The sequence below is a fragment of the Ursus maritimus genome, unplaced genomic scaffold (assembly GCF_017311325.1).
Source record: "Ursus maritimus isolate PB19 unplaced genomic scaffold, ASM1731132v1 scaffold_3, whole genome shotgun sequence".
In the NCBI taxonomy this organism is placed as follows: domain Eukaryota; kingdom Metazoa; phylum Chordata; class Mammalia; order Carnivora; family Ursidae; genus Ursus; species Ursus maritimus.
Genome location: NW_024425563.1, coordinates 52397122 through 52421202, shown reverse-complemented (window position 1 = coordinate 52421202; position 24081 = coordinate 52397122). Strand labels below are relative to the sequence as shown.

The 24081-nt window shown below is 39.8% G+C and overlaps 1 protein-coding gene across 1 annotated transcript in view; it reads left to right on the top strand.

Annotated features, from left to right (window-relative positions):
* The window catches only part of DNAH11 (dynein axonemal heavy chain 11), a 312391-nt gene that overhangs the window by 80399 nt on the left and 207911 nt on the right, over positions 1 to 24081 (top strand). The window contains exons 29-30 of the mRNA XM_040644201.1: positions 5113 to 5262; positions 8529 to 8762. Of these exons, the coding sequence (XP_040500135.1) occupies positions 5113 to 5262; positions 8529 to 8762 (384 nt within the window). The remainder of the gene's footprint in view (positions 1 to 5112; positions 5263 to 8528; positions 8763 to 24081) is intronic.

The window sequence follows — 24081 nt, the reverse complement described above, 5'->3', positions numbered from 1 at the left end:
GAAGAGTAACATTTTGACAGACTGGCTTAAATTTTTGCTCACGTACAAATAACAAACTCATTTTCATCTTATTTTACAGGATAGCATGCACAATAGGCAGGACTGCCTACGTTTTGGGCATTACTTACATCCATGCAAATACTATCGTCATGAATGTTACCATTATTATGAATAAATGAGTTAATGACTACAGAGGAATAAATCTTGAGGTGCTCTCCATGCCAGGAGTCATACTAGGCTTTTATGTTATCTCAGTTAATCAGCAGAGGCATCTTGCATAGATGGAGCAACTATGAAATTAGATATGGGCAAAAGGCAAGTGGTAAACTTTGAGAATGTAAAAAGAAGCTGTAGTAATTTCATTTTTCTTTGCCTTTGTTTTCTAGGTGAACATAGGGTAGACCAGCTGATGGGATGGCTGTATTGGTTTGCATGTTATATTATAAAATTACACAAATGAGTTAATATTTTTTACTTTATTTACAGGTAGATAAATACATGCTCTTAAACAGGCAGCTTTTCCCATGCGCAGTTCCCGCATATAGGAATTACAGTTACCAAGGGTTGGTTAAAAAGCACCAGTCCCCCAACAGCATGCTCCAAAGTTAAGATACTACGGTATGTTAAATGCCAGTAAGTGCAAAAGGCATAGACTTCATTTCTAGTTCTTCACAAAAATCCCTGGGTGAATAACAAAAGTGCATCATGCCTCAGGGATAGTTTAGACCTTCCGAAGTCTGTCCATGATTGGCCATCATGCAGCTGTTATTCTTCACACACAGACAGCAATGCATGTGCTGTGTTACCTCCTTATCCCCAGTGATGAAACATGTAACATTTTACAGATACACATAATTGAAGGAGGGGATTTGTAATAAAATTGGAAGCCTAGTGAAGAAATGAAAATTGATCATGCTAAATGTTAAGTATGACTCAAACACAGATGAAGTTATAGAGGAGAATGCTCACTGGGAATGATGGCTCTGTACCATTTTAAAAATTCTAAATTTGCTGCCAGAAAATGAACTTACTGATACAAATGAAAACAGTTATTGTGACAAAACGGATGAAAATGTCCCAAGGGAAATGACGGAAATACCAGCCTCCTAAAGAGAGCTTCGCATTAAAGAAACTCTAAAAGAAATTTGACGACATTGAAAACTCAAAGGATGAAATTCTGACAGCTGATCCAAATTTTGAAAGGAGTATGACAATTCTTGAAGGCATAGAAAAGATGGTCACTCTGTATCTTAAGTTCTAAGATAAGACAAACACTAATCAAACTACCCCCTGATCAGTTTTCTTTAAGGAAATAAAAATTATCAATATTTTTATTTTAAATTATAGTGTACTAAATATTTATAGTTTTTATTTTACTTCCTTGTACTTCTGTAACAAAGAGTGAGAGGGATTTTAATGTTTTAATAAAGTTTTTTTTAGAAGTCCGAGGACAGTCATTAAATTTCCCATCGATTGTTAAGATTGCACAGTCGTTGTTGTGGTCCCACACTACCGTGTGAAGCAGGGACTTTCTGTGTATCTACTCACTAGTGGGTGGATGTGCCTAATTTGCTATAAACTCTACGCTGAGGGAATAACCTTTCTTTTGTTGTTTGACCTTTTAGAAACATATGTAAGATATAATCACATTATTGACTTGTTTATGATTTGAAGTGTTCAAATCCTTTTTCTTTAGTGAGATAAGAATAGGAGCCTCTAAGGCACTCATTTTTCTTTTTAACCATAAAAAGGTATTCTGAACTTCAAACAAGTAAAGACTTTTATTTTACTGTTAAAAAAAATCCAGAAATTTTCATAGAAATAGAACAAATTTGAGAACACCGGGGTCCACATTAGTTAAAAAAAAACAAAAAAACAAAAACAAAACAAAAAATCCCCAGCCCTGTTGTCTGAGAAGCTTTAAATGGAAGACAGGATATGAAAACGTCCAACTTCACACATGTCGGAGTAAGTAACAAGAGCACCACAAGCCGCAGGCTTTGCATTTCCTGGTCACTGATTGAGAGACTACAAGACTAGATGTTGTTTTGAAACTGTTTTTTCACCAAAGCAATAACGTCTGAGAGTGTCTAATAGTTGAGGTCTCATTTATCCTGCAGCTTTTCACCTGAATATTATTTAGGCCCATTACACAGTAGAAGCCATTAAACATCTGTGCACTTCCTGGCCACTTCAGCTGTGACAGTGAATTGTTCGATTATTGGAGATAGTTTCTGTGTATAAATGTCTTCTGGGTAACGTACAGGGATGGAAGGGAATATGATAAGCCCGGCAGTGATCGTCACCTCTTGCTCTGTCTACCTGTAAAGTAAGTGAGAGTCTCAAAAACTCATCTATTTTAAACTCAGATTTCTAGCTGTGATTTTCTTCAGTACTCAAACTGCAAATACAGCACAAATGTTAAGGCCAAAAGCTTCAAAGATTAAATCACTCTTAAGGAGTTCCTTACCAATATTGGTGTTGGTCTTGTCATGCAGGAAATTGAGGCAGGTTGGTGTTGTTCCTAGAAGCTGCTGTTGGGATAGTTTTCAAGTCCAGTTAAACTGTATTTCAAGAAAAACTCACTACCAAGGTGGCGTCTGTATGCTGCTGGTAAAGGCTAAATAGCTTTAAACTATCTTCTGGCCGTCAGCACCTTTCATTTCTTTTGAGGTACAACGTTTACCCAACACAGAATTAACCATTTTAAAGTATGCAATTCATTGTGTATATGAGCCACATCTTCTTTATCCATTCATCTGTTGAAGAACATCTTGGCTCCTTCCACAGTTTGGCCGTAGTGGACATGGCTGCTGTGAACAGTGGGGTGCATGTGCCCCTTCTTTTCACTTCGTCTTTATCTTTGGGGTAAATACCTGATGGTGCAATTGCTAGGTCATAGGGTAGCTCTATTTTTAACGTCTTGAGGAACCTCCATACTGTTTTCCAGAGTGGCTGCACCAGCTTGTATTCCCACCAACAGTGTAGGAGGGTTCCCCTTTCTGCACATCCTCGCCAACACTTGTTGTTTCCTGTCTTGTTAATTTTTGCCATTCTGACTGGCGTAAGGTGGTATGTCATTGTGGTTTTGATTTGTATTTCCCTGATGGCTAGTGATATTGAACATTTTTTCATGTGTCTGTTGGCCATTTGTGAGTCGTCTTTGGAGAAATGTCTATTCATGTCTTCTGCCCATTTATTGATTAGGTTTGATTGTTCATCTAGGTATTTCAATATTTGTTGACAGAAAAAAAGCATTGTATGCAATTAATTTATAAATTAATGGAGATGATAATGCTAAAAAAAAATAAAATATACAGTTCAGTGGCATTTGGTACACTCACGGTGTTGTGCAAACATTATCTCTATCCAGTTCCAAAATATTTCCATCACCCCAAAATAAAACCCCATGCCCATCAGGCAGTCACTCGGCATTCCCTCCTCCCTCCAGCCCTTAGCAGCTACCAATGTGCTTTCTGTCCCTATGGATTTACCTGTTCTGGACATTTCATCTAAATGGAATCATACAGCACATGGTCTTTTGTGACTAGCTTCTTTCATTTAGCATGACGTTTCCCAGGTTCCTCCGTGCCCTGTGTATCAGTACTTCATTCCTTTTTGGGTCTGAACAACATTCCATTGTATGTATGTGCTGCATTGTGTCCAGTCATCCATCGTTGGATATTGGGGGTGGTTCTACCTTTTGGCTCTTGGGAACAAGACTGCTCTAAACACTTGTGTACAAGTACCTGTTCTAAGGTATTTTGAGTATATACCCAGGAGTGGAATTGCTGGGTCTTCATTGTATGTTCAACTTCTTGAGGAACACCAAACTCTTTTCCACTCAGCAGTGTTCATTTGTACCATGTGTAAGAGGGACCTCTTCTTCCCATTCTTGATACTGCCTCGGGTTCACTGTCACTCAGTCTACCCCAAAAAAGGTACAGTGGCTCTCCTGATTGCTCTCCTGCCTTCAGAATGCACCTCTTCCTGCCAGCACCTCAAGGTGGAGAGCCCTGTCCTGGTCTGTGCTGACAGGACAAGTATGGCTCTTCCAGTATTCTCTATTCCAGTTAGGCTTCAGTCTCCAAATTAGCCTCTGGCTGAACAAATGTCGATCTGTGTCCTTTAGTTTGGTTTGTTTTATTTTTCAAATAGTCTGGCACCTACAGTCGAGTTCAGTATGCTATTGGGGGTTCCTTTGGAGATACCTTGATTTAAGATATCAAAGTTAATGATGCCAGAAGAATTTGAACGTCATAGATAGGGCCTGGACTTGGAGGCTTAACATCTAAAAGCCACTTAGTTTTAGCATTGTCAACCTGACAGAGTCATCTAGTATTTCAACTTCGATTTCCTGATCAATAAAAATGGGGGGATCTAATTCACTTTCTTTATATAATAAATATGACCTAGAGTTCACTTAAGTATCAAAGCAAGCGCGCACTAACCTGAGACCCAACACAAGAATAAGGTTGCATGTAACTTAAATTTTCCTTCCAAATATTTTAACACAGCTTTCTTGTAGTAAATGAATTTTTATAGTATAAGAACATATCTGAATTTTAAAACTTGACTATAAAATTCCCAGCAGGGTGATTGCTACAGGTATTCAGTGCAGACAGGGAAGTTTGTAAGTGTCTAATCGCTGAGTAAAAAATAGGTAACTTTTTATGGTAAGCATTCACTGCCTAATACCTGATGGTGCGGCCAGAGTGCCTGGCCACTTCTCCATCAAGGTCTGTCTGTTCATTTACTTATTTTTAAAGATTTATTTATTTAGTGTGTGCACAAGGTGGGGGGGGGGCAGAGGGAGAGAATCTCAAGCCGACTCTGTGCTGAACATGGAGCCCCACACGGGACTGGATCTCCCAACCCCGAGTTGGTGACCTGAGCCGAAATCAAGAGTCGGTTGCCCAACCGACTGAGCCACCCAGGTGCCCCCATTTTAAACTCTGGAATTTAAGAAGTGATTGTTATTTTGAAGAAAAACATTTTGAGGCAACTCTGTAACTATATAAAGAAAGTTTCGTGAATTCACATGGCATCATCACTAGGTTACCTGAATATATCTGCAGTAAAAAATGCTCTTACCTTTTCAAATTATCCTAGGTGACACGTCACCTTGCCAAACTCTTTGACAGCGTTGCAGATCTGCAGTTCGAAGAAGGTCAGGATGTGTCCACCCACAGAGCCATTGGAATGTACAGCAAAGAGAAGGAGTACGTCCCATTCCAAGCCGAATGCGAATGCATAGGCCATGTAAGGTTTGATGATGAGATTTTCTGTGCTACGGGAGTATTTTCAGGATAATTTTTAAAGGTTAAATTGAACAAAAAAATAAAAATCAACTGCTGTCAAATCAGACCCTGGTTGGTTTGGAGATGAGAGCTTCCTGTTGACCCATGTCCAGTGTGACAGCTGTGCCTTGCCGGAGTCTGCCGTGCTGCCCAGTTTGTGCGCACGTGGCTTCAGCACCCCGCAGAGTCCCAGAAATGCTAGCAGTTGAGCTCCTCAGGAAGGATTGGTCGCAGGTTGAGTGAGTGGACCCCAGAAGGAGAAGCAGGTGGCGGCGCAGTGATGGGAGTCTCCTGCAAAGCTTTCTGGTTTCACCGCTGGGTGTTGGGGTGAAGCAGCGCCTTGCAGGGAAGATGTTTTAAAGAGGCTTGTGGTTCAGGATTGTGATGTGCATGCTGTGCACGCTGCTCGTAAATACAGTTGGTGGGGTCGACCACGCTGATGTCATGTTCCCTAATCACCATGTGCTCAGACAGTTAGCTAGCATATTCTCTCCTCGCACAGCCAAATACCTCCAAGATTCTCTCATCGGTTAATGGCAAGAATGGCTCATTATGATTTAAGAAAGAGCTCTTGGTGTTTCCAGATGATGTAGAAGAATCGCATCTTTTTATGATGATGCTTGTGCTGCTCGACTTAATCCACAGACTCACTGAGACAGTGGCCTCCATTCCAGAGCTGTTTGGGTCGAGGCAGGGTGCCTTAAAATGTCCTTTGCAGAAATGGGATGGCAGGCTTTTTTTTTTTTTTTTTTAACCGGGGTTTTCTTTATTTCTCTCTGCAGCTTTTTAATATTGTACCAAGAAATCCTGCCAAATGAAGGGGAAGCAGATGGTGGAATACTTTGATTAAAATATATTTTTTGATCTCTTGGGCTCTTTAGGATATTATTACAGTGATTAGAAAAAGTCACTATAAACTATCTTGACAAAAGTGTGTTGCTGTCTGCTTCCTCCCCGGCAGACTGCGAGCTGACTGGCATAGTGCCCAGAAGGAGGACAGTCCACTTGACGGATGTGGTTGTCACTCGCGGGAACCCTTGGTACTGAGTGTTTTCACAGTGCTCTCATTTGTTCTGTGTGAGCAATTTAGGCCAGAGACTTGAGCGTACTCCACATTGATCCTCTGATTGCCTTTGTTTGATAGAAAGATGCCTTTCCTGTAGGTCTTTTCTCCCCCTGCACTTTGATGATTAGTTCCTCCCAATGTAGACTGTTTGTATTTCATTTGATCAGTGTTGATTGACTGCCTACTATGTAGCAGGTGCTGGGTTGAGCTGCTGGGGATCCAGAAAGGAGTAAGGCATGGTCCCTGTCTTTGAGGAGCTCTTAGGCTCTTTGAAGAAATGGATAGTTAGCAATAACAGGAAGTGGTAATTGTTATAGGGGGTCAGGCAGAAGCTGAAGAAACACCAGAACAGAAAGGGATCAAACAACATCTCATCAGAGCTTAGTTCTCAGATCACACTGAGCTAAGTAGCCATTGTTGGCATAGTCATTTGAACATGAGATGATACATCAACTTATATGTGTGTTTGGTCTTCCCAGATGGACTGGCAAGTTCTTGAGAGGAGGTGGCCGTTTGGAGGACAGGGATCCCAGAGTATTTGGGAAAGGCTCTAGTGATGTCTGATTTCCTGAAGGAGCTGGTTGCTGGGTGACATCACAAGTTGTGCTTAGTGACTAAAGTAGTGATGAGATCAGAGACTTTGAACTCAGGCATGTGAACAAAACCCAGTTACAAAGTCGGACGGGAAGGCTCTTCAGATGTTGGGCCCATTGCCAGGCCAGTGCTACCTTTTTCTTTCAGTAGGGAAGGCTGTCAGCTCATTAACTGCACAGTTCTTCCCAGTTCTCCAGAGAAAGATTCTAGGAATGAATGTTTCTGCCATCCCCACAGACGCAGGGCAAAAAAGTTTTTTTGTTTGTTTTTTAAGATTTTATTTATTTATTTGAGAGAGAGAGAGAATGAGAACAAACGTGAGCAGGGGTGAGGAGTGGGTGGGGGGAGAATCTCAAGCAGACTCTGTGCTGAGAGCAGAGCAGGACGAGGGGCTTGATCTCACGATCCCCAAGACCATAACCTGAGCGGAAACCAAGAGTTGGACGCTCAACTGACTGAGCCACCGAGGTGCCCCCCCAAAAACAGTTTTAACATCTTCATGATCTCATATGGTCCTCGGAATTGATTTATCATGGTCGTTTCTTATTGCTGAGGTCAATTATTGCGAATAGTATACACATCCTTTTGTTAGATAATATCATCCCGTGGAAACAGATATATGGGTAAATATAATAAAGCATATTTGAAAAGGATAGAAAACTGGTTAAAATATATTTATGGGGGCAAAGTAAACTTGCATTTAAAAAAAAATTAACTTTCACAAGTCAGCAGTTGTCCTATCTCTTACACTCTCCTGCTGTCTAATTTTTGACAAGTGTGAAGATGAGAACCAGTAGGGAATATAATTAAGACACTTGCTGGAAACATTTTGTCTTAAGATTAAGAACTAGGAAGATTTTAGAGAAGAATTTTCAGTATATTTAAAAATTATCAAAAAAATTTTTTTTAAGAAATCAACGTACCATTATCCCCAAAGCTCTAGAATATTATTCTAGCATATTTCTCTATCTAGTAGATGGCTGTGATGTTTGGTTTCTCAGAACACTGTGCATTACCACAGGGAATCTTAGTCCAAAAGCCCCTTGTCTTCAGATCTGAAAAATCAACAATTGAGAACATGTCCACTGTTGAGGCTGCAGAAAATTATTAGAAATGAAAGAAGATGAGCACTGTTCTGGGAGAAGACAGTTCAATGGACTTCCTCCAGTGTTGTTGGCCTTATCCTTTGAGTTATTACCTCTTGTAGTTTTCTACCTGGATTTAAAATAAATCCGGGGCGACTGGGTGGCTCAGTGGGTTAAGCGTCTGACTCTTGATTTTGGCTCATGTTGTGATTTCAGGGGTGTGAGATCGAGCCCCACGTCAGGCTCCTCGCTCAACGGGGAGTCTGCTTGAGATTCTCTCCCTGTCTCCATCACCCCCTTCATGCTTAAGTATGTGTGCACTCTCTCGCACGTGCATGGGCTCTCTCTTTCTCAAAAACAAATCAATCTTGAAAATAAATCCCCCGAGGCCTCTCTCTGCATGGCTTTTGAGCCCATGGAGGATGGAATTATCTCCCTTCCATAGCTAAGCCTTTGCTAAATCATTTCAATTTGCTTCAAAAGGTGGAAACGTGGCTGCTGCGACTTGAAGAGACTATGCAAGGAACAGTGCGACGTTCTATCACAGAAGCCATAGCAGCCTATGAGGAAAAACCTAGGGAACTGTGGATCTTGGATTTCCCGGCACAAGTTGCACTAACAGGCTCACAGATCTGGTGGACGACGGATGTAGTAATAGCCTTCAGTAGACTGGAGGAAGGCTATGAAACAGCCCTAAAGGATTTCCATAAAAAACAGGTATTTTATAGGCGCATGGTTTTAAGGCTTGAAGGGACTTGAAGAGGTAAGCATTCATCCCTCCATCATTTAGGGAGTGTCTTCTGTGTGCCAGGCGCGATGCTAGGACTATTTCAGCAGTCAGTGGTTTGATTTTTCTTTTTCTAGCTTTGTGTTATCCTCCTGGTTTGCTACATGGGTTAAAAAAAAAAAATCATGTCACTTAACCCCAAGCCTCTAGTAGATTACGTGTTCTTAGATACTGTGCCTGTCTCCGTCCTTCTGTGTAAGACTCTCCATCTAGGCTGATGGAGTATTTATTACAAAATACGTACACGATTTGCGTGACTCGGAGAGATGGAGGGCTTTTCGGCAAAGACAGATGTTTTCATGTATTTTGGGTTTTGGTTAATTACAGATCACAGATGAGCAGTTTTGGAAAATGGTCTATTTTGAATTCCATTTTATTCACCCTACTTAGGCTGTGACCTCTCCGAAAGCCCCCATCTTAAGGTGTGCTCCAAACAATTCAGAGATTCGGCCTTTTTACTGTCTTTTAAATTGAGAGGACATTAGTCTGGAAAGGTATTTAAATATTAGTGTGTTTACCTTTCTTGTTGTCAGTGGATGAAGTGTGAATCCAGAGACATTAAGCGATTTTCCCAATGTTGTACAATTTGTACATAACACTGGAATGCTTTCTGCTACTTTCTATTGTTTGTCCTCTTGGCACTTTTAATTCAGTCCCTGGAAAATCAAATAGATGCAGAGAGTGAAGGATACTTGTATCGTTAACACATTCAGGAATTTTAGGCTTTAAAGGGTTTTGATTGTTTCTTTTAATTTTGCTTGAATCTGGAGTAGAGATCACCTGACTTATTTATGTCACGGAAGAAGTCTCTGTATTGTTTACTTTTGGAGAGAAATCTATTCTTGACGTCCGTCTTTAGGAAAAGAGGGTATTGGTTTATACTGAGTAGGCTTTAGGTTACAAGATTGGATTTTCAAAAGTGGCTGGTTTCCTCCTGGGGCAGTAGCTCTACAATTCTAGTCAATGCCACTTGGATGAGGAAGCTAAGTAGGTAATTTTTTTTCATGGACGTTAATAGTTAACTAAACCGCAATTAATTATGTTCTGGTTTTATAAAAATAAGTTTCTGGTTAATTTATCGATAACTGTGCGTTTATTAAAAGTACTTTGATTATCTATTGAAAAAAGGATTTTTTTAAAAAAAGTTTTAACATCCTCTCTTAAATTTCAGGTATTACCAGTCATTGCTCAAACTTAAATTTTTCAGCACACGTATCCTACTTTATTTTTCAGTCGCTTAATTTAACCATCTCTTTGCTTACAAGATACCATTTTGTGTGATAATTAGAATATTTAATGGCTTAAAACAGTAAATTATATGATATGGATATTTCTTCTGTCAACTTTATTTTCAATGTCATGATTTCTTTATTAACATATTAAGATTTAGAAGAAGAAAGTACAGATTGAGAATGAAAAAAAGGAAAATAATTTTTAGAAAACACCGATAGCCCTTGTAGCTTCTCTTCACACAGGTGACCATTGATGACATTTTGGCCTATAGATGTCAAAAATTTGTGCTCTTTCTTTGTTAATGTGTACACATCTGTCTCTCTTTCTCTATAAATATATGTCAGTGTGTAGCTATTTAAATGTGTATTTGTGCTGATATGTATCAATATATCTAAGTATACATAGAAAAAATAATTTTTTTATGTTTCGTACATTTTGTTACTTTGTATTTTCACTCAAAGTATTATCAAATTAACACTAAAAATGACCAAATAGTATTGCTTTATTGGGCGTGCTAGAATTTATTTCCTCCTGTCTCGGGGTCTACTCTCATAGTCTGAGGGCTCATCAAGTGCTTGTGTAGTTTCTGTGGTTCAAGCAGTGAAGTTCTTGATTTCACGGTGCTTACATTCTGGTTAACTGTTAATAGATCTTACCTCTTCCTCACAAGTACTGTGGAAATCTTTATTCTGATATCCGGTTGCTGTTTTATATGCTGCTGTTTAGTGTAATGTTTAAAAAAGATGTTATTTACTTACTTTTAGAAAGCATGAGTGGGGGAAGGGGCAAGAATCTCAAGCAGACTCTGCTGAGTGCGAAACTCGACGTGGGGCTCTATCTCACCCCCCTGAAATCATGACCTGAGCAGAAACCAAGAGTCAGACACTTAACCTCCTGAGCCACCCAAGCATCCCTAATTTAATTTTTTTAATGAACCATTATTTGTGTTCCTTTAAATCTTCGATTTACCAACATATTAAGCAGTGACTTTGCTCATTATTATTTACCCCGTCTTATTTTAAAATCCAATTCCCTTCCTCCTGTGGTGTATCTTTTAGTGGTTTGTGCGGTGATGGATAGTAAGTAGGACATCTTCTTATCTTTTGTCTTTCTTTTGACTTCTTTCTCGACAGGTAAGGCCTAAAATTCTAAGTTGAGAATTATTTTCTTTTGGAACTTTAAAAATATTCTTATGACCTTCATTGTTGCTGTGAACTTTGAGGCCAAATTATTTTTCCTTCATAAGCAACCTGTCTTTGGCTGCTTTTATGATTTTTTTCTTTTTGTGGTTGTGGTGTTTTCTTCTTTATCTACTTATAGATTCTTCCCCCCTGCTTTTAAAATTTAACCTGCTAAGACTCTGTGAACTTCTCAAATCTTCAGTTACATGTCTGTCTTCAGTTTTGGAAAATTCCCCTCCATTTTTTCTTTGATTGATGCCTTTCTTCCATTTGCTCTATTTTGTGTGTTTTTTAAAAATATTTATTTATTTGAGAGAGAGAGAGAGAGAATGAGAGGGGGGAGGGTCAGAGGGAGAAACAGACTCCCCACTGGGCAGGGAGCCCGATGCGGGACTCCATCTTGAGACTCCAGGATCATGACCTGAGCCGAAGGCAGTTGCTTAACCAACTGAGCCACCCAGGTGCCCCCTGCTCTGTTTTCTTCATTTAGAATTTTATCTGCTATATGTTGAGTCTTCTCATGCTCTCTGTCTTTTAACCTCTATCTCATATTTTCAAACTCTCCATTTTTTTCATGGTATAATTTAGATAATTTTTTGAATAGTTTATTATTAAATAATCTCTACACCCAATGTGGGGCTCGAACACACAACCCCGAGATTGAGAGTTGCATGCTTTACTGACTGAGCCAGGCAGACTCCCCTTAGGTGACTTGTTGAATACATCTTCCACGTCACTAACTTGTTTTTCTTAGAGGATAATGATTAAGAAAAAAGTATCAAGATCCATGTTACATAGGTTCAAATGTCAGCTCTACCATTGGTTTATTAGCTGTGCTGCGTGGGCGATTTATTTAACAACTTTGTGCCTCAGTGTTACCATCTGTAAAACAGTAATAATAATAGTACCTGTATCACAATATAGTTAGGATTAAACTAGTTAATATATTTAAAACACGATTTTAGAGTGCTTGACACAGGGGTGCCTGGGTGGCTCAATTGATTAAGTGTCAACTCTTGACTTGTGTTAGTCATTGTTGCTCTTATGAAAATGACAATAACATTGGTGTCTAATGTGATGCATAATTAATTTCTTCCCCCATAATTTATCATAAAATTTTCATATAGACAAAAAATTGAATTGTATAATGATGTGCAAACCTAACACCAAGATTATATAACATTTTTTTTCTTTATCATATTATCTGTGCTTTATCCACCGCTCTAAAGATCCCTTAGTCCACCTTTTATTTACGACTCATTTCAAAGGAAATTGCAGATGCCAGTAATCTTTACCTATAAATATTCAGTATAAATACTCATATATCAGTTCAATTTCGATTATCGTATCTCAGTTTCCCAAAGTTCTTTTTGGTTCTTTAAAAATCAGTTTATGATGACTTAGCTATCTTTCTCTTTATTTTCTTATGACTTATCTCTTCATTATTTTTTATCTCAATTCTTTGAAAGAGACTTTTTAATAGTCTCATTTAGACTCTTCTCATGCTAGTTCTTTTAAGTCTGGTTCTTCTGTTAGACTGAATTTGTTTTTTGTGTGTTCATTTTTAAAGTTGATCTGGTTAGTTTTCGCTGCAGGAATTCCCTGTGCCCTGGAGAGAGCCTGGGTCCCCATAGTGTGTGTCTCTTCCGTCTTCTAGGTCTCCACAGATTTCATGGATGCTGGATTAATTTTGTGGTTGATTACTCCGTTGAGGCTTTCCAGATCATGTGGCATGGGCTTAAGGTTTTGATATCTCTAAAGGGAACTTTTTCCTTTCCAAAGGCTTTCATCTTCTCTGAGGTGATGGGTAGAATTTTTCTAGAGCTCTTTATTAGACTGTGTAAGACTCTAAGAATCTCGGTTACATGTCAGCATATCAATTCCAACTCACGGCCTTGCTCAGGGAGTGTGAGAGGCAGGAGACAGAAATGCTTTGTTCCCATGTGGCGGTTTAAATCTCAGTCTCCAGATGTTTGAACCTGTACCCAAATCCTATGTTAGGCTGCCATGACATTGCTACTGTTCTGGCACCAGGGACTATCACACACTGCCTCCCACGCTCTCCTCCTTCCGTCCCCTTGTCTCCTTCCACCTCTCTCGTGTTTCGCCACGGACTTTGCGCATGGGTGTATTTTTGCTTTATTTAAAAGTGTGTGTGCATGTGCATGTGTTTAATGAAGGAGTTGCCCATTTGGCTTAATCCAGTACGTTGCAGAGTGTCTTTTATTATTACTACTTGATACTGGTGATTAGGTTGGTTTTCTGTTTTTGGCTATCATTCATAATTCTGCAGTAAACAGTCTTGTGTGTACATACATACATATTGTACATATTTTTCTTTATTTTTTCAGGATAAACTTCCAGAAGTAAGACTGCTAAGTCAAAGAGTATACCTCTTTTAAGCCTTTGGAACATTGTGCAAATTTGCCTTCCCACTAGCAGCTATGAGAGGTGTCCCTCTCCTGTCGGCAACATTGCGTCAATTCTTTTCATTCTTATCGCTACAGTTCTTCATATCCCAGGAGCGTCACCATATTCCACTAATTAACAGAATTTAGGGTTTTTTTTTCCTCCCTTAAAATAAAGTTTTCCATTCTGTTCAAGAGTTATGTAATGTTTCCTTTTCATGTTAGATGAGAAGCAGACCACGAGAAAGGTTTAAGAAGGCATTTACCTACTTAATTATGAAACACTTCTAGCGCACATTGAAGTGTTTGACTGACCAGCCAACAGATGCCTTCAATACAATGTTTCAATTTGGTAACTGATACTAATGTGCATATTAGAGAAGCTAACATTTGAACACTGTTGAAGCTGTCGTGCGGTTCATGAGAAGTGTGTGCATCTAAATTGAAACCCCTTTCGTGTTCTCTCTTCAGAAATGGATGTAACCATCTGCTGGAGTTTGTTTTTAATTAAAATTACTCGTGCTAATACTGTGAGCAGTTTTTAAACTGAATGTTAGTCCTTTAAAATGGCTCCATTTAAACTGAGATCTGCGTTGGCCGTAATTGATGATCTACCTGCATAAGTAATTTCTTGGCTTAGTCCTCATGTCCAAAGTGTAGTGAGATAAATGAAGTAAGTAGTTTGCATTCTGTTTTTCCTCTCCTGCAAATTTATGTGAGATAATGTTGGGATTAAAGGCAAAAAGACTGCATTTTGGGTCTATACCCCTGCCTTGCCAGAGTCTTAAAGGCTATCACAGATCTAATAAACTCAGTTGCTCAGATTCAAGGGGTCCTTGGCAAAAGTATTTTGTTTTGGAGGCTTGGGATCTGGTAAAAAGGGGTTTCTACTCTTCCTTTATTATTAAACTGTGTGAAAATCATCAAAGAAGAGATGGAAACATTTTGGACTTGAAAAGCTTAATTGCTACTGTGTCGGGACATGACCCAGAGTGCTCTCCATAAGACTCAATATGAGCAATATGAAATCATTCCCCCCCCCCAACCCCACAAGGACTAAGAAATAACATATAAGGAAGAGTCTCTAATTTTGCTTCTTAGGGCCAGTGTTTGGCCTCAGTGTTAGTCACTGAGAAATTCTTTCAAAAACAACATTGTTGGATACAATGTTGATACTGTTCCTTCCTTGTCCAGCTTTATTGCTTGAATAGGAAAGCCTATGAACCTGAAACTACCCAGTGTATACTGGACACAAGTTTTTGTTTTTGCCTCTCTAGAAAAGTGTGATCTGATAGTCTCGTGTTTCCTAATATACCAGGAACCCATGAGTGGAGCACATACTCTTTACCTCCCCCTCTCATCTATTGGAAGAAAAATTTCCCATAGTTTACCAATTTAGTAGGCTTCTATTCAATGATTCATGAATCAGGCAGCATCCAATCTGACAGAAAGAAGCACCAAAATGCTGATAAAGCAAGGGATTTTTATAGTCCAAGTGAGCAGGAACAAGGAAATTATAGTCCAAGTGAGCAGGAACAAGGAACAAATGGGCATTTGCTGGTTGGTTAAGTCAGGTTTTCCTTCCTCATAGGAAGCAAAGGGTAGTTTTGGAGCTGGGTCAGGTCACTTGTATGGAGCAGGCAGGTGCTGACTGGTTGACTTAGGCCTGCCTTTCTGGGAAAGCTGAGCATAGAAACTTAAGTTTCAGTTTGCTGACACAGGGCACTTAGCATGAGTGACTCCATCTTCCGCTTCATCTGGTTTCTTTAACACAGACAAAATTTTACTGAATGGCAAGCAAGCAATAAAAATATATTGTATCTGGATACACTGAACTAGATACTTTGGGGGGATGCCTAGAAGTTGACAACAGATGAGATCAGTAATTAAGAGCCGAGAAAACCACAGATGAAACAAGAAGAGACTATTGGAGCTGTAACCCTATTTGATCCAATGAAATTCCAGGGAAGTGACAAACTTGGATTCAATAAATAAAAAATATGTGGGATCCATGGTCAGTGATAAGGAGTAAATGTAGAAGAGGTGGACAGTTGGAACCAGTTCTGTCGCCTGTATATCCCAAGAGCTTAGCAGTGGGTGTGTTTGCTCCCAGGATAAAGCCCTGAGAACTGCTTTGTAAATATTGTGAGGTATCTATTGAGGACTTTTGCCATGACTGCGTCTTGACCCTAGAGCTCTAGTTGGGCATCTTTTTCTTTGAAGGATGGGATAGAAATATTTTAGTTTCTTTGGACTGTATAGTTTCTTTCACATCGACTCATTTTTGTTGTGGCAGTAGGGAAGAAGCCATAGGTAATTTTTAAATAAATAGGCATGGCGAGGTTCCAATAAAACTTTATTTATAAAAACCAGTAGTGAGCCAGATTTGTCTGGTGGCCGGTGGTTTGCCAGTCCCTGTTTTAGAGAAAGCCGCAGAAGAGGTCCTGAAGTGGCACTCAAGATCGCCAGTGACAGATGTAAGAGAAAGAGATTTATTACCCATATATGCCATGGGGGTCCAGTCTGATCCATAAATCCAAGAATTGTTTCTTTAAATAGACCATAACAAAATTTTTTTTTAGCAAAATTTTTTTAAAGATTTTTTTATTGGTCAGAGAGAGAGCACGTGCACGCACAAGCAGGGGGAGCAGCAGGCAGAAGGAGAAGCAGGCTCTCCCCTGAGCAGGGAACCCTATGCAGGACTCAGTCCCAGGACCTTGAGATCATGACCTGAGGCAAAGGCAGATGCTCGACCAACTGAGCCACCCAGGTGTCCCCATAACAACAAATTTTTGTAGTTAAGAGGAGAGAAAAAAAAAAAAAAAAAAAAAAAAAAAAAGTGTGGTGGGGGGAGATGGAAAAAAGATCAGGGAAAGGAACCATAACTTCCTATGAGAAGAACTTTTAAAAAGATCGTATAAATGACAATATTTTATGCTAAATATTAAGTCAGAAATGTAAAATAAATGGATGATTTTCCATGAACACCCTTTCTGAAATAGATTCAAAATGAGGTGGAAACTTGAGTAGACCAGTAACCACAGAAATAATTGAAATGGTAATCAAGGTAGTTGAATTTGGGTACCCACCCCCTAGGTTGAGCCCTGCTCCAGATAAAATAGCATGTTTTATCACCTGGTCTAGAGTGTAGAAAAAGATGGAATTTTTTTTTTTTACTCATTTTGTAAAGTTATAATAAACTTAATAGAAAAAGCAAGGAGGCATTATAAAGTACAGAAGAAAATTCTGTTGGCCAATCTCATGAATTAATCTATCCTCTTTTTTGGTCTGGATTTTTCACTTAACACTGTTGAGAGACCATCTTCTGTGGGTCTCAAATTTTGTACATTTTTTGAGCAGAAGAACTTAATACTTTTGTTCTAGACTATCTTCCAAGGATGTTTATTATACAAACATCCTTGGAAGATAGTCTCTATAGTGTTTCTCTCCAGAGCAAAGGGTAAATTGGCTTACTTTCCAGTATAATACAGAGAAAATCTCCTTCCAGGGCTAAGTTCAGACGTGATTACTGTCTGTTAGAAACGATTTGGGTTCCCTAAACTCAAGGTTCCTGTCCTGTTAACTCACTGCATATGCAAGCATTATGTGGCTCTTTTGGGGTTCTCCTTTAAACGTTGGGGATCAGGGACTGGTGCAAATGTTGAGACTTAGATACTACTCAATACTGTTGGTATGACTAGTGAACTGTCCTTTATCTGTGACCCAGAGGCTCTGTGTCTTCTGCCAGCATTCCTTAATCTGTGCCAGGCTGACTTCAGCATACAGGTAGAGTAAAATCTCAGACCGTTCTCATTTCTTAACAAGCATGCTTGTTTGTGTTAGAAGTTCATTGTTCTTTGTTGCTTAGTATTCCATTGTATAACTATACCACACTTTGTGTAACCGTTCTGTTGATTGACATTGGGGTTTCCAGTTTGAGGCTACTGTTTCTAAAGCTGCTTGGAACATTCTTGCCCAAGTCTTTTGATAAACATAGATTTCCCTTTCTCCTGGGTAAAATATCTAAACGTGAAATTGCTGAACCATAGAGAAGGTATATGTTTACCCATTTAAAAAACTGCCAGACAGGTCTCCATCATTACATTCCCATTAACAAGGTGACATAATTCTAGTTGCTTCATATATTGGCCAGTATTGAGTGTCATCAGTCTATACAACTGCAGACATTCTAGTGGGTGTGAAATAGTGTTTCGTGGTTTTAACTGGCTTATCTATAATGGCTAGAGATGTTGAGTAACTTTTCACATGTTTATTGGCATTCATATATCTTTTATTGTGAAGTATCTGTTCAAATAACTTGCCCAGTTTGTTTGCTTTTAATTGGGATGTTTGTTTTTTTATTGTTGGTTAGAGGATTTATTTGGTTATAGTTCCTTTGAAGGAAATGAACAGACTGCTCACTTTACTAATGGTATGTTTTGTGAGTGGAATGTTTTCATTTGGCGCATAGCGTATCAAATTTTTCTTCTATGATTGATAATTATTATGTCATGCATAAGAAATTCTTAACCTATCTCAATGTTGTGAAAATATTCTCCCGTTTCCTTATAGGTGTTTTATGATTCTGGATTTTTCATTTTGATCTGTGATCCATGTATAATTTTTTTTTCTTTTCCATTGTATTAACTTGGTACTTTGATCATAGTCATATATAAGGGTTCTATTTCCAGACTCTCCTGTTGTATTCATCTGTTTTGGTGTTTTTATGCCAAATCCACGCTGTATTAATTATTGTAGCTTTATAATAAGCCTTGAAATCATGTTATATGTAGCCTCCAAGTTCTATTTTTAAATTTTTTCCCCGAAATTGTTTGGGACATTCTAGGTTCTGTTCATGTCCACATAAATTATCATATTGTTTATTTTTAGAAGCCTAATCTTTTAGCCTAATTAATTTTAACTGGGGTGACATCAAATATAAATAGGAATGTTGGGAGGGTGGTATGTCGACCATGATGCATCGTACCTAAGAACATGGTGTATGTCTTGACATAGTTTGTCTTTAATTTCCCTCAAAATATTTTCTGTGGTTTTCAGTGTCAGGGCCTTGCACATTCCTTGCTACACTTAATTTTAGATAGTTGATATGTTTTGATGCTTTAAATTTTGTTTCCCCGTGTTTGTGTGTGGCATATAAAATTCGATGGATTTTTAAATATTCTCCTTGTGCTTTAGGACTTTGCCAAATTTGCTAATTTATTAGTTTTAGTAAGTTTTTTTTTTTTGTTTGTTTGTTTGTCTTTAGTTTCCTAGGGCTTTCTGTGTCCATGAACAGAACATCTGTCAGTAATAACAGTTTTACTTCCGGTCTCCCATTCTTTTTTGCCCTTTATTCCCTTATCTTGAGTTTGTGACTCAGCTGGGACCTCCAGTGCTGTGTTGAATGGAAGTAGATAGAGCAGACATCCTGGCTGATCTCCAGTCTCAGGGAAGAATAATTTAAATTTATCTATTAAATCTGGTAATTGTTACAGATTTGTGTAGATGCCCTTTCTGAAATTGAGGGAGAGCCCTTCCATTGCTATATACTAATTTTTCATCTTGAAGAGATATTGAACTTTTTCAAATCTGTTGAGATTATTCATGTGTCTGCCTCTTTTATTCTGTTACTGTGGTGAATTTTTGAATGCTACGCCAACTTTGCATTCCTGAAATAAACTCCACTTGGTTAATGATGTATTATCGCTTATATATGTGTATATGTATTTTTGCTGGGTTTCATTTGCAAATATTCTGTCCAGGAATTCTCTATATATGTTCATAAGGGATGTTTATCTGTAGTTTCCTTATAATATCTCTGCCAGTTTGGGCATCAGCAGTATGCTCTTTAAAAGGAATTGGAAAATACTGTATTCTCATGTATTTTGTGAAAGAGTTTACAACAGAAATCACTGGAGATACCATCTGGACCTGGAGTTTTCTTCGTGGATCATTTTTTAATTATAAATCAATTTCTTTTGTATATATATGGTGCTGTATAGTTTTTCTTTTTTCTTTTTTTCTTGCATCACTTTTGAAAATTTGTGTTTTTCAAGGTATTTATCCATTTTATCTAAGTCAGGGACTGGCACATTACAGCCCTCTGGCCAAATCTGGCCCAGTGCCTATGTCTTCGGATGCTTTAACACTGCCGTGGCTACGTGAAATCATCTCAGTAGAGATGTTGTAGACCTCAGTGCCTCAGATGTTGACTGTCTGGACCTTTACAGGACCTTTACTTTCAGCCTTGATCTAAGTTTTTAAGTGTATTGACGTGAATTGGTCTCTGTTTCTTAACATTATCCTTGGGGCATCTGGAGGATCTCATATCATGTCCTTCCCGCATTCCTGGTATTGGTGATTTGTGTTCTCTCTCTCTCTTTGAAATCAGGCTTTCTCTGTGATTATCATTTTTACTTACATTTTCAAAGAACTGATCTTTGACTTTGTTGATTTTTGTCTATTGTTTTATATTTCATTGACTTCCACTTTATCTTGATTACTTCCATCTACTTACTTTAATTTGCTCCTCTTTTTCAAGTTTCTTAAGGTGGTAGCTTACTGATTTTACACCATTTTCTTTTCTAATACAAGCATTTGAAGGAAACTTTATAACTTGATGAAGAATATCTACTAGAAACCTGCAGAGAAAATCATGCTTAATGGTGAAACTTTGGAATCCTTTCCATTAGTGTCAAGAATGAGGTAATTACGTGCACTGTCGCTGACATTCATTGCTCAGTATTGTGCTGGGTTTAGCAATGTGATTAATGGAGAAGTAGGAAATGAACAGGGGAAAGGAAGGCCACAGACGGGGGCTCCACAACTCATGCCCTGATGGGACCTGGTTTCCTCGGCACTTTGCTTTGTTGAAGCTGCAAAGAAAATCCATTGCTTCTGATACTGCTAAAACTGAAACATGGGTGGTTTTCAGGATTCGACATCCTTGTTGCTATTGTTATAAAATGAAAAGAACATTTACTTCTGTGTGATGTCCAGTTGGAAAGGGACTGAGGGTTCTGGTAGCTGACCCCTCCAAGTGCTATAGTAGTTACATTGCAAAGTTCGCTGATGACTGTAAGCTCAGATCTTAACATTTCAGCAGAGGGGCCCCTCCAGCTTCTCAGCCTCCGTGGCTCAGGTGTACCTCATTTGGGAAATCTGCCTTGCCTGATGCTGGTAAAATCGCACGCTTCCACTGTGAGGAAGATGTTGTTCTTGTGTTGTCTTATTTAAGTCTATAGTATTTAGTGGCTTAGTTCTTTAGGTTCACATAAATGGTGTCTTCACACCGCACCACCGCAGGAACTGGGCGGGCAGGACACAATTGAGAATCAGCCACCACCATGGATCAAGAACCAGCCCTTTTCTCTGACCTTGAGTCTGTGACTTTCTATGCCTGGTACCTTCCTTCATGGTGAGCTCCCCATCACCCCATCAATGCAGTGACCCTCTTTTTGAACACCTTAGTGTCTTAGACAATCTAAGTATAAACCTCAGTGGTAGTCATGATTCATGTGGCTTTTTTGGGAAGTGTTTCCATTTTTATCCAAACAAGAGAATACCTAGGTGGTGGATACCTAGTTATTTCCCTTCACTGCCGGAATCATAACAGGTCAGCTCTTGTCTGGCCAGTATGACCTGGTAGAGAATAATATGTGGTCCACTTGGGGAAGTTTTGTGTTTATAAAAATATGCAATAAAGTCCTGGAATCAGGTCCTAAATCCTGGTTCCACTGTTGAGAACTGTGTGATCTTGAGCAAATTCTCTTATATAAAATTGGAATCATGATGGTACCTTCTTCATAGGGTTATTGTCATGATTGAATTAGTATTCTATACATATGTGCTTTATGTATACACATACGTATGCGCATACACACAATGCTTATTAGATAGTAAGAGCTCATTAAATATCAGCTCTTATTATCTGTTGATGCCAGGAACTAGATCAGCCACGATGAGCTGGTGTTCAGCCCTCTGCATCACTGTCCTGTTCGAATGGAGGAGGAGCCTCTGACTGGCGGGAGCCATTTCCCCACCTGTGCTTGGGTCTCTTCTGAAACGGGCCTTCAGGATTCCCTGGCTGCCTTTTCTACTGTGTCTTCCGATGCTCGTTCTGGCTCGTTGCTGTCAGCATTTAAACATTCCCAAGGCTCTCATTGCTTACAAACAAAGTAACCCGCAGAAATTGTGCCTAGATGTCACATCTCCCACTTCCTGCTCTAACCCTGTAGCTTTTATTATAACCGAGCTGTTCGAGCTGCATATCGATACTTGACTATTTGATCTTCTCCTTCTCATTTCTCTCCATGACCCAGTTCCACCACTTGACTGAGTCTCTGTGTTGTTAGAAATACTTCCTCCTCCTCTAATACTCTCTTCCCTTACTTCGTGTCTGTTTGAAATCTACTTTATCATCACCGTCGCGGGCTCTTCAGTTTTCTTTCCTTGCCCCTCGTCCTCCACCTTCGTGTCTCACGGCTCTACTTAGGCGCCTTTGTCTTCCTACCGTACCACACATCCCTGCTCGTCGCGTCTGCTTTTATGGCTGCTTCCTTTCTTTGGTAAAATGCTCACGACTGTGATGTCCAGCTCGGACGTCTCTCCTGAAGCATAACGAAAGCATATTGGGCTTTTCCACTGGACATTTGACAGGCACGTCCAACCTAGAACGTGGGATATATATTCACTCTTCTTCTCAAACCCACTTCTCCAGTGTTTCCAAGTTCAGAAAAGAGAAACACCCAACATCCCTCACTAGTTGCTCACCTCGAAGCACATCTGACAATTATTTTATCTGCTGTGCCATCAGCCACCACATCTCTTCCGTTACCCTAAATATATCTGTTCTCACGGTTTCCTCCCCCACTTTAATAACCTGTCCCAGACACACTTTTTTCTCACCTGCATGATGATAGCGTTCTGCTCTCAGGTCTGTCTTCTCTAGTCTGGTTTCCCTCCAATTCGTCATCCTACAGGCAGAGAAGTCTTGTAGAAACACAAATCTGATTACTATCATGCTTCTTAAAACTCTTCAACATCTCATTGCCCTTGACGTTCCAACTCTCAATGAGCTGGCCAAGCCCTGAATGTTTGCACCTTCTCTCTGCAGCACCTCGTGCGTGTGGTCGACCTGGCCCCGCCCCTCTCGCGTGCGAGACTTGTGTCTGTTCCCTGCCAGGGTTGCCCTGCTGTCTTCTGGGTGTTCACACAGGCTGCCTCTGGTGGCTTCCACCCTGCCTCCCTGGGGGACCCAGCCTCTTAGTTTTTTTTACAACCTACATTATACTCATCCTTTAAGTCTTAGCATAAATACCCTTTCCTCCAAAATGTCTTTTCAAGCCCTCGACGAGGCCAGGCCCTCTTTCTGTGCGCTATCCTAGCACTTTTTTCTTACTCTAGCAAGACGATTCTAATCACGCATCTGCGTTCTGCCTTGACCTGTCACCCGTGGAAACAGTCATCCCATTTGTGTGACTGTGTGACCGAGAGAACAAATGTTGACGTGGTGTGGATTGTTGCTGCCGTCCACGTGATGAGTGTGTACTGAGATTATGCCTTATGCGGGCCACGGTACTGGGGATGGGGTTGTAGGACCGAATAAGACAGGTGAGAGCCTTGTTCCTTTAGAGCTTACAGTCAGGTGGAGGAGACAAATAGGAAACAAGGAAATAAGTAAGTGAGTGATAGGATACTAGTAAGTCCCATGAGGAAATAAAATAGGAGCCTGTAGAATAATGGTGGCGGGGGGGGTGTGGTAATAGGAAATGGGATGGCCAGGGAAGGCCCATCTGAGGAGGCAATTTTGAACTAAGACATGAACGATGAAGGGAAGCCAACCATATAAAGATCAGAGGGGAAATGCCTCCAGGAAGATGAAACAGTTTCTGTGGCCTTGAACTAGCCATGATGGAAGAACATGAAGGCCGTACAGGTGGAGCGATGTGAGGTAGGAAAGGAGAGGGGGAGGTCATGGAGGGCTTTGTGCTCATGAGGAGGAGTTTGGATCGTGTTCAAAGGTGGGCTTCCTTCCAGGTCAGGATATGCGCTGTGCTTAGGCTCCAGCCAAAGGCAAGGTGTACAAGGAGAACAGCCCTTTGAGTTTCAAGGTGGGGCTCGGCTGTTGACTTGAGGCAGACATGCCTGACCCTCAGAGTATGACGTAACACTGCTTTGATGAAGGGCAAGAGGAAGTGCTGATTGTATGAGAAGGCATTTCTTTAACGCTGCCCAGATATGTGTTATATGTCACAGGCCATAAACATGTATGCATTTATAGTATGACCAGATGGTCGTAGTGCCTGATGCTGCCGCCCAAGTGATAGGCATTTTATAACTTTATTTTTGTGGGTACAGAATTTTATTACGAGAGAGCATTGCCGGGTATATGGAATCCTGAGAGACAACATCAGATCTCCAACATA